This window comes from Elaeis guineensis, chromosome 1 (assembly GCF_000442705.2).
Source record: "Elaeis guineensis isolate ETL-2024a chromosome 1, EG11, whole genome shotgun sequence".
NCBI classification, from domain to species: domain Eukaryota; kingdom Viridiplantae; phylum Streptophyta; class Magnoliopsida; order Arecales; family Arecaceae; genus Elaeis; species Elaeis guineensis.
This window is the reverse complement of record NC_025993.2, coordinates 114,022,346-114,033,542: the sequence shown is the minus strand read 5'-3', so window position 1 is coordinate 114,033,542 and position 11,197 is coordinate 114,022,346. Positions and strand designations below refer to the sequence as shown.

The following is an 11,197-nucleotide window of genomic DNA, read 5'->3' as shown; positions in this document are numbered from 1 at the left end:
TTCCTTATTTCTCTTTTCTTCTTCTGCTAGGCCAACCACCATCCCCAAATGTAGCCATGTTCTAATCGCCAAAGGCCATTGTCGCTGCCACCACCACTGAAGGTCACTATCATGGGTGTGACTGGCTCTAAAGTTCTCTTCTTCCTCTCTTTTGAGCACCCATAGGTCTTTCTCTTTCCCCTCTTGCTTTCTCTCTCTTTCTCTTTCCTCTTGTTCTCTCCCTTCTTCACTTTATCTCGCTATTTTTCTCTTTCTCTATCTAGATACCTCATGGATCAACGGAGGGACTTAGTTACTTGGGTTAATTTGATTGATCCTAGGAGGAGTCTTTGACCAGTGTTATGTGACTAAGGATCTCGAGCTAGTATTGTGCAATCATTTAACCTATTCTTTTGCAATTTTTCATTATTGATTTTGGATGTTTACAATTGTTCTAATGATAAGGATTGGCTCCGTAGATGAGCAACTATTTAGATAAAAAAGTGGTGAACAGAATACTTTGCCCTCATGTTTGTAGATCGAGGAGTTGATTGGCATTCACTGTAATTAAGTTAGTCGCCAATAGAGATAAGAATTCATGCACACAATCACCGATATCGATATATCTTTTGTAATATGTGTCGATGATTTTGGATTTTGTATCATTTGCCATGCTGATTGATATTTGATATGAATATATAAATATACATTTCTTCATCTATAGATGTATCAAGTATTAGTGATTCTGTTCGTTTGGAATATGATACTGGTTATTTTGGAATTTGGTAAAACATATAATATGAAATTTTATTTTCTCTGGTATGGATAAAATTAAATAATTTGATTTTGAGTAAAAGGATTGGACTGGTCATATTATAGATTACTACTTACAAGCCAAATCATGACATTTTGATTTGCCATCATGGGCCGAAACATGGATATTATGAATTGCCAGTTGAATCATGATATTTTGATTTGCCATCATGGGTTGAAGCATAGATGTTATGGATTGCCAGTTGAATCATGATATTTTGATTTGCCATCATGGGCTGAAGCATAGATGTTATGGATTGCCAGTTGAATCGTGATATTTTGGTTTGCCATTACAGACCGAAGCATGGATATTATAGTTTGCCGCCTTAGATCGAAGTATGGGATTATGGATTACCAGACATGAGTTGAAGCATAACCATGGATAGTCTAAATTGGAAAGATAATCATTGATTGAAAATCTGGATAATAATGAAAGATAAGATATATGAAACTGCTGCTGAATAAAACTTTTATATTGATGATATATTTGATATATTTTCTTGAATGAGGTGTAGATTTGATGACATATATTTTGTGTGTGCCTATTTGTACGGATTTATTTGAGTCGAGTTGAATGATTGATACAAGATTTTATGATTTTTGCTTGCATTTTGATATGGTTTATAGTTAATCTTTATTTTTTAAATTTATTTTATCTATATTAGTATCAATGGGGATTCTTATTGAGCTGAAAAGCTCAGACTACCCTCTTCTTTTTCTTTCAAAGTTGTAGGATACTTAATCTCGGATGGGCTGAGCATGGAGTTAGAGTGAGATGAAGCTATTAGTTAAAGAGTTTATTTTTCTTTTTGATAGTAGATGAATATTTGAACTATGAAATTGAGTAAAACTATTCTAGTAGACTATTATGGCTAAATTTTATGCCTAATTTAATTATTCTGGTGCTTTTGATCAAAATTTTGTTTATTTTGTAGGTCTTGCATGATCTCTAGAGCATCGCTCTAGGGTTCATGCGATCATGTCATGTAGTCAATATGGATAGCGGGTCTGGGATGTAACAAGAATTAGGTTCAAAAATGAAAATAAATGAAAAGGTTACATTATCGAACCATATCTAGCTTGGACTACTTAGATAAATGGGTTAATTTTCATTATGGCTGTCAATTAGTGGTATCTTTCGATTGAAACAAAATATCTAAATTTTAGCAATACCGACAATTAGGCACATATAGTATATGTATAAGAAATAATTAAAATAACAATAAAATTTAATTTGTGATCAATATTTTAGAAATCAGACTTTGAAATCTTGTTTCTAAAGCTTTATATTGCCATAAAATTAACTAAATTTTATATAAAGTAAGTAAATGATTTGATCATTGAGAAGGAAATAATTCCTTCAATATGTTCAATTTGAATCTCTAAAAGAGCTAAGAAAAGAATTGACAAAAGTAGGGTTAAAGTTCCCCTTTCTTTCATTAATGAATAATAAAATTCAGTTACAAAGCTTACATATATAATAGTGAGTTTGCTCTTATACAATTTGAGTTGGAATTATCTTCTAATTAAAAAAATATATAATTTTTCTAAAATAAATATGACTAATAAAAATAATTATAAAATACTAAAATCCTATATATAGAAGATAGATCTAGATTTCTATATCTATTTTGTTTGTAAAACTTCACCCAATTCCTTCCAAATTTGGAGATAATGTCTAATCATCAAAGTCTTTCTTTAAAAAAAAAAAGATTAAATTAACCAATCCGCGTGTTTCAGTATCTAAATGATAAAATTTAATTTTGATTGCTTAGCATGCCATATTTTAATGGGCGCAACGTGTTGTATAGCTTCAAAAGTTATCTGATTTTAAAATGAGAAGAATATCTAGCTCAACTGGAGTACATGCATGGTACATCGATTTTCTGCCAGAGAAAAAGCAGAATTCTTCTACTCATGAGGATTGGATACAAACTTTTATTTAGTGATAAAAAGCAAACATCTATTATTAAAGGTTGGATACAATCCTTTTATTTAGTGCTCATGTAATTACATACTTTTGTCTATTGATGATTCATATCAGATACATCTCCAACCATGCATATACCCTTGTCATAGTTCATCATATATATATATATATATATATATATCATGGAAGCAAGCAGCTAGCAGAAGAAAAAGAACTGATCAGAGCTAGATCAAGCTGCTAAGTTACATGTCCATATCTATGGCAGCTGCAGGCATCTTGATGGGGTTGGCCGCCGGCATGTTGTGGGCACCAGTACTGACGGGCAGCTCACGAGGGTCAAAAGGAAGGAACTTAACTTCGCTGCCACAGTTGATGGTGCTCTTCTTGATAGGACAGCTGATGATCGACTTCGCATCGCTGGAGATACAAATGTGGATCTTGTAGAGGTAGTAGTCCCCGAAGAACAACCACTGCCGGTTGCATTCCACCACAGTCGACGACCCAGGGATGCCTTTGAGCGCTTTCTGGATGCCCTTGAGGCTGTAGTATTTGGTGCTAGATGGCACAATGCCTTCATATGTAGCAACATTTAAAGCTCACGCATGCATGCAGTTAATTTAGGAAATTAACAATATATTGGGCCAATTAATTAAGTACTACTGGTTCTACTGGAAATATATATATATATGATCAGGTGTACGTGTGTGTATCTATATATATATATATAGAGAGAGAGAGAGAGAGAGAGAGGTGGTTAATTACCGTTGCGTTTGAAGATGGAGAGCAGGTTCACCTGGGCTCTGAGGGCGAGAGCCCGTTGGAAGTATACTGATTCGGTGAGGTTGGAGCAAGTGCCGTAGGTGCACCAGACGTCCTCCCATAGTCTGTGCCCGTTGTTGCTGGGGCAGGATACGTCGCTCCAGTAATGATTTAAGTCATCTATGAGCTTCTTGACCTGGTGGTATGTTCGATGATTTGTTGCACCATGATAACAACAAGATGTGGCTAATTAGAATTTCTGCAGGGCTAAAGGTAGGGTAACTTGGTAGTTAGGCTGCCATACAGTACTATCTCTAAGATTGTGGCGTCGAAATTTCTATGTATATACTGCATTTGCCATTAATTAGTATATAACCCAGCCAGTGTAAGAACCATTTCATTAGTGCATCAGCGCATATATATACGCACATTAAATATGCATCTGCTACTAATATGCATGTATGCATCCGATCGATCTTTTTATAAGGTGCAAGAACCATATATGTGCTTTCATCTGAGGGTACAGGCATAATGCATGGTCCAATGAAGTTTACATTGAATTATTGTTTTAGTAAAATAGTAAGTATAACTTTTTTGTGAAAATAAAAATAAAGTAGATTTTCTGTCTAAATCCTTTCTTTTATAAGTGAAAATTAATAAATGTTAAATAATATGCTGTCTATTGTTTAATGGAATGCTTAAAAGACAAGGAAACTGGGCACAAGATAATCAAAATCCTGCATAAGAATTTTCCTAGATGACTTCCAATTGCTGCTTTTTGTCCTCCTCCCAAATTCCAAAGCATAATTAATAAAATAGGGGTTGAAGATTTTGTGGTAGCTGCATCCTTCAAACTAGGCCTGCATGCTAATATGATAATTTCAGATCTAACAAATGAAGAATTAATTTCGAACGTAATATCGTAATATCAAATGGAATTTAATTTGTTTAAGAATCAAACTCCTTAAAATGATACTGACATAGTTCATCATGGCATATTGTCACCCTGAATTTCAAAATTCCTTGATCCGAAAGGTTCTTTCAAAAACTAATTCCTCCAAAAGGTGACCAGAAGACATGTCAAGCTTGTAGCCTACATCAAAACTCCCAACGCGTAAAAAACTATACCAAACTTTTCCGGTTTTACTAGTTATCATAAAGAGCTGAATATATACCCAGTTGAGCAATGAAATTTGGAAAATTTAAAAATATCATTTCAGAGAGACCGAAGAAAACATTACTGTAGTTAACAGAACCTTTTTTTTTTTCTTTTTTTTGAGTAACCAATCTTACTTCACTTAGTTCAAACTATGATGCCCAAATTCACAAAAGAGAATCAACATTAATTACATAATAACATCTATTCTCAATCCACACGAGAAGAGAAAAAAAAAAAACACTTCCCTAAAGATGTTGAATTTGTTCAAGTGTCCCTAACAATACTAGTCATATAATTATGAGAGCTTGAGAGAGAGACTAACCAACTTGAGGGAGAAGCAGCACTCGATGGCGCATTCAGTCACAGTTTCACCAGTGGTGATATTATACGGCTTGAGGGCCTGCACAAAGAAGTCCGGTGCCGGCGTGCCTGCAGTTGGGCGGCAACATTTGTTGAAGGGAATACCGTTGCAGTAAGTGCCCGGCCACTGTTAAAAACAACCAACATTTGCCTTTTGAAGTTTAATCTTGGAACACTAGGCTTGGTGAAATTGGATGTGCTTCAGAATCACTATCATTGTGCTAGCAACTTTCATGATTTTACAAGTTCAAACTTCAGTTACAATTCTATCAAACTTGGTGGTGTCAATCTTTGAAGTTAAAAGAAAAATTATTAAAATCATAATCTTTTCTTTATATGTAATTCCCCATTTTTCCATATTTAAACACTTGAAAGGATTCAATCATGATTTTCAAGTTAAAAATAATGTGCAAAGAACGAGTGTTACAGTTCATTTTGTGTAACCCAGTGGAAGATATGTCTACATGGTGCATGATTGATAGTGTAGTTTTGTTTTTCTAAGCAATGCTCAGGATTTAAAGACAAGTCCCCACCGGAGAGGTGACAATGCTAGCAATTGTTCATAATGTATCTTTCTGTCTGCAAGTTATAATCTAATCTTGGTGGTATGTATCTCTCAGCATGTTTGCATGCAGATTTTAGTGATATACCAAGAAGTACCATTGTAGAGAAATTTTCTGGAAGATACTGTTTTTTGTATTACCATCTCCCTCCTTTTGCACCACCTAAAGAGCAACTCCATAGCCCTCTAAGAGGAATCACATGGATGACCAGGCTGGCCTTTATGTTACTCATTCCAATACAAAAATTTAATTCTAGTATAACACAATTTCTGTTCTAGCTAGCAGCACTACAACAAATTTGAAACTAGCCATACATGTTTAAGACAGACAAAAGAAAGAGTGCACAATTGCTGTTTTATATATATATATATATATATATATATACAAATTTGAAACTAGCCATACATGTTTAAGACAGATAAAAGAAAGAGTACAAAATTGCTGTTATATATATATATATATATATATATATATATATATATATATATATATATATATATATATATATGTTGCGTCAAGAAAAATAAATATATGAACATTCTCAGCTTGGTTCATTGTCAATTCTTTGTAGTTAATATCATATACATATATCTATCTTAATAAAATTGGGTGGCTTGACCTCCCTATTCGTCAAGAAAAAAAAAAAATATATATATATATATACAAAACAACCCGACAACTAATATTGAAGTAAATTATGTGGTAGCTATGTTGATGTTCTTTGAACCAGCATGATAACAATGGGTACCATGAGGGTCAGGTAAAAGAAGTTGAATTTGATGGTTGCTATTGCCGGACTGAAAGAGAACGATAGGAGGCCAAGAAAGAATAGCAGAGGAAGAGCCTTGGATCTGGCCATTGCCTACTACAAACACACTCAAGGAGAGATAGAGAGAGAGAGAGGAATGCTAGTGAGACGGAAGCGCCGAGAACCCAACCCTCTACAACGTTTAAAAGAGGGTGCGTGACAGCAATGGTCAATCGTTTCTGCCACGTTTTCAAAGGCTAACTTCCTCATTTAATTAAATTATTTTGCTTACCCGTGCCCTGGGGCACGGGTCAAGAAACATTTAATATTTCTGGCCATTGCCTACCACCCACACATTCGGTGAGAGATAGAGAGAGGGGAATGCTGGTGCGATGGAAGTGCCGAGAAGCCAACCCTCTGCAACGTTTTGAAGAGGGCGCGTGACGGCGACGGTCAACCGTTCCCGCCTCGTTTTGAAAGGCCAACCTCTTCATTTAATTAAATTATTTTGCTAACCAGTGCCCCTGACCCCTTCATTTAATTAAATTATTTTGCTAACCAGTGCCCCAAGGGCACTGATCAAGAAACATTTAATATTTTTTAAAAATTAATAAAATTTTTATTTAAAATGTCAAAAATAGAGATTATATCTACCACATGAATCAACATCTCGTTTCTATTTAATACTAATTTTATTTTTTTTAAAATAAAAATATTTTTTTAAAAATAATAATTTAAAAATTTTTAAACAAAATGAACATAAATAAAATATGTTCAAGATACCAATTAAAATTAAAAACTTCATCTTCAGGAAGATATTAACTTTCTATCAAGTCTTTTCAAGCAATTTTTATATTCTTTATGAAGGGTATAATTATCTTTATAAAAAAATATTTATCTTTCTGATATCTTGAAAATGCAATAAATGCTATTTGCTAATCTTCATTTTGAATATCTTAAATAAAAATTTTACTGATTTTCAAAAAACATTAAATATTTTTTAACCAGTGCTCTAAGGATATTGGTTAGCAAAATCTAATAATTTAATTAAATATTTTTAGAAGCTCTATTTTTTTAATTTTTATTTTGCTCAAATTAAGCTGAAATTTCGATTTATGTTGGTACTCATCACCCGTGGAAATATCAAATAATTCATGAAACCAAGATCCATATGCAATCAATGCATTACCGTAGGCCATGGATGATACAAACGAAAGAGAGCCACACACTACAAGCGATGGTGATGAGTTCTTTTTTGAGCTTAAAACGTGACTTCGAAAAGTTAGAGCGTGTCATGTCAAACAATCATGCAGGTGAGTTTTGCGCGAGAATCCTGCGGTGGTGGTTGCGCTTTCGCCGCGCCTCATAAATTATTGTGGGTGGAGAAGGGGACACATGGAATGCGTGGGACCCACTTGGTACGAACAATTATTAAATGCCTCTATGTATTCCATACGGATCCGGGTCGTATCTTACGCGCGAAAGAGTGATTTTTTTTTTTTTTTTTTTTACACCGACCGTTGGATCATATCTTACGCAGCTCAAAGCACCTAAAACTCTCTCTCTCATCAGTCGGCACAGATTTATAGTGAATGTTACGTGATCTAACGGTGCCACATTGCAGAGAAAATCGACCGTTCCGTGGTGCCATACATGTGATGATGCGAGAGGTCTCGTCCAACCTCATGGGTCCAGATTTTTTTTTATTTTTTATCTATAATCATTTAAATTTAAATTTAAATTTAATTAAATCAAAATTTTATAATAAAAATCTTATATCAATGATCTAAATTATTGAATGTGATCTACTACTTCAAGACTGATTACATATAAAAAATTATATGATTTGAAAATTTCTAATCCATACATCAAGTAATTAAAAATTGAACTAAAAATAAATTAGATGTATCTTTTAATCACTTGATACATAAGCTAGAGGTTTTTAAATCATATGATTTTTAAGGTGCAAGTAGTTTTGAGTTGGTAGATCACGTCCAATAATTTGGATCATGGATATAGTATTTTATTATCTAATTTTAATCTGATTTAATTAAATTTAAATTTAATCCATCTTATCGACTAATCCAAATCCATCTATATATATATATATATATATATATATAGGTCGTAAGAGTTTATATGGTCCAGCAAGTGGCAACAATTCATGTTTTAAAGAAAAATATAGGTTGCACGGCTCAAAATGAGGTATAACAAAATTAAGTTGGGATAATCAGAGAAAGTCTAGCATAAATTTAGAAATATAATGAAATTTTTTTGATAAAAGAGATTTTATAATATTTTCAAAACCTTATAATTTGAAATAACTAAATATATCAAAACTTCTACATACTCTTGTATTATATTTATATATTTACAAGTGTTCTAAATAATAAATAATTTGTGATTATTTTCTATTTATGTGATAATTAAAGAGTAACATCAAATGTAAATTCATATGATTTAAAAGATGGTATTGATGCAAATATATATATATATATATATATATATTATATTTTAAATAATTATTATTTTTAATATATTTTAATACAAATTCACTTTAACTAATTGATATGGCAATTGGACCATTGATTGATGATCCAGGCCCTTGGTGTTATGACTTAAACTCTTATTCAGTTATGAGTATCAATTTGGTTATTGAAACTTGTTGTAGGCAATCCCCTATCGTCTGTCGCTGGTGAAAAGCACTTGCAAAACAAAATCCTCACAGGCCAAAATTCTATCCGATGGAGACCCTCCGATGCTTAAATCAACGGAGAATGGTGAACAACAGATAAAAGTATTTGAAATGGCAGAATCTCAGCTCAAAATTATCTTACCCATGCTGTTTATTTATCTCTCTTTTATAAATGATTCTGATATAATCGTCGAGCACGTAGTCTCATTTTTTATGGTCCTAAATTATCAGGCCATAATCATAGAGTTAATGGGTTGTTTATGCTCACTAATGACCGTGACATGTAGTAGATAACCGTTCACAATGGTTAGGGTATGTTGAGAAGATAGGCCGACAATATGTCGGTAATAGTGGTAAGTTGGTAGTCTTAGAGATCCGAATAAACATCGATCGGTAACTCTAATATGTCGATGATCTTCGGTTGGAGGTTCACCAAGTTATCCGTTGCTAGTTGATAATAGCCGACTGTCAGTTGGTCAACTGATTGTGAGTCAGAGTAGTGTTCGTAAGGTCAATGTAGAGTCAAAGTCGAAGGTCAGTTGAATTGTTCTAACAGTTGCCCCCACTCTCAAGTCCAAGATGGTCTGACGTGTATATTATCACGTGGTCTGTCACGTTGGATGAAGGGAGTCGTCACTTGTTGCCTCGAGCCCCGACTCAGCTACTGGTCTTTATGAGTTTTTGGAATACGAGAGATCTCTGGCTGTTTTGCTATTTCGATAGCTGTGAAATTATTATTGGGCTATCATTTTGATAAGATAATTTGATGTCGGACGATTTGATTCTGACTAATAGATCTTGGCCACGTATCCAAATTGAAGGAACCAGATCTAGGGTTTCAAGGTTAGATCTTGAAATTTTTTCAAGATCAGACAGCGAAAGACTAAAATAAAATAAAATTTATTTTTTAAAATCAGAAAATCTCTAGATCTAAGATCCTATTACATGATTATTACATAGCATTAAATCAGAAATTAAAATATATAGAGCATGAGCTACATGTTGATCATATCAACATGTTTCTATACTACATCTAATGTATGTATTAAACAATAGATCAGATCTATTACCTTGCAAGTTAGACGTTCTAACTTTTCTGATCCGAGCTTGAGGATGATGTTGCAAACCGCACATGCGTCCGATCTTTAAGAGTCGTCCACACGAGCCCACGAATCTCGATCAGAAGTTCTGCTTCAAAAAATCAGCACAGTATGCTAGTACTATGCTGATCCTTCTTCGATAGTTGATCAGGTGCTTCCTTCTTCTTGATTTGGGCTCTTCCAAAGATGAGAAGTAGGAGGAGGAGTTTTAGATTTGAGACACTCTCAGAAAACTCAAGATGGAGAAAGAAAAGAGATGAAACTAACAACCCTAGAAGAAGACCCTCTTCTTCTTCTCTTTTCTCTCTCCTAGACATCCTATCTTGTGTCTATTATATCTCCACGATCCAAAGATCTTTCTCTCTGATTTTTGGATACCCCAAAGGTCTCTCAAATCTCTGTGTTCTTCAAAAATTTTATGAAGAAACTCATTTTATAAAGAGAGATATGATAGAGTCTTTGTCTAGGTCAAATACCTAGTCAAGGCTTATCCAAACATGGCAAGATAAGGGGCACCCAACTCTTGGGTACCTCCTCCTTATTTTTGTGCATGGACCAATAGCAAAGGGTGCACAATGTGTCTCCTAAAAGCTACAAAAATTTTAAAAAAAATCTAGGTAAATTTGGTGCAAAAAGAAAAGAGTTTTGGATTTCTAAAACTCTATCTTATAGAATTTGAAATCCAAACTTATTCCTACTTTGATTTGATCCACAACCACTTTCCATGTATGAAAGAAGAGAGGAAACCTTTTGCACATAGGAAAGACCTAGGACAGGGCTTTTGTCGCACAAAATAAGAGGAGATTGGCATGGAATAAGAGAGGGTGTGGGGAGGCTTATGTAGCGCAAGGTGGAATCCTAGTCTTACTAGGATTCTATCTTATGACTTGTTTTAATTTGATTTCTCAAACCAAATCAAACTAAAATTAGATCAACCCAATTAAAATAGGTCTTAACCCAATTAAGAATCTAATTTAATCAGATTAAATTAAATTTAAATCTGATTTAATTTTTTAATCAAATTAGAATTTAGGTTGATCCAAGTTCTAATTGAACTAGGACTAGTTTTTTTCTTGCACTTGACTTATCCA

The 11,197-nt window shown here is 33.7% G+C and overlaps 1 protein-coding gene across 1 annotated transcript; it reads right to left on the bottom strand.

The window, feature by feature from the left end:
• Positions 1-2,756: 2,756 nt before the first annotated feature.
• LOC105038639 (ribonuclease 3) lies at positions 2,757-6,496 on the bottom strand. The gene is made up of 4 exons (XM_073260361.1): positions 6,312-6,496; positions 4,963-5,127; positions 3,485-3,677; positions 2,757-3,293 (listed from the first exon to the last, which is right to left on the bottom strand). Exons 1-4 carry the CDS (start codon positions 6,420-6,422, stop codon positions 2,965-2,967), a joined length of 798 nt encoding a protein of 265 aa, XP_073116462.1. The 5' UTR covers positions 6,423-6,496; the 3' UTR covers positions 2,757-2,964.
• Between the last annotated feature and the right edge of the window lie 4,701 nt (positions 6,497-11,197).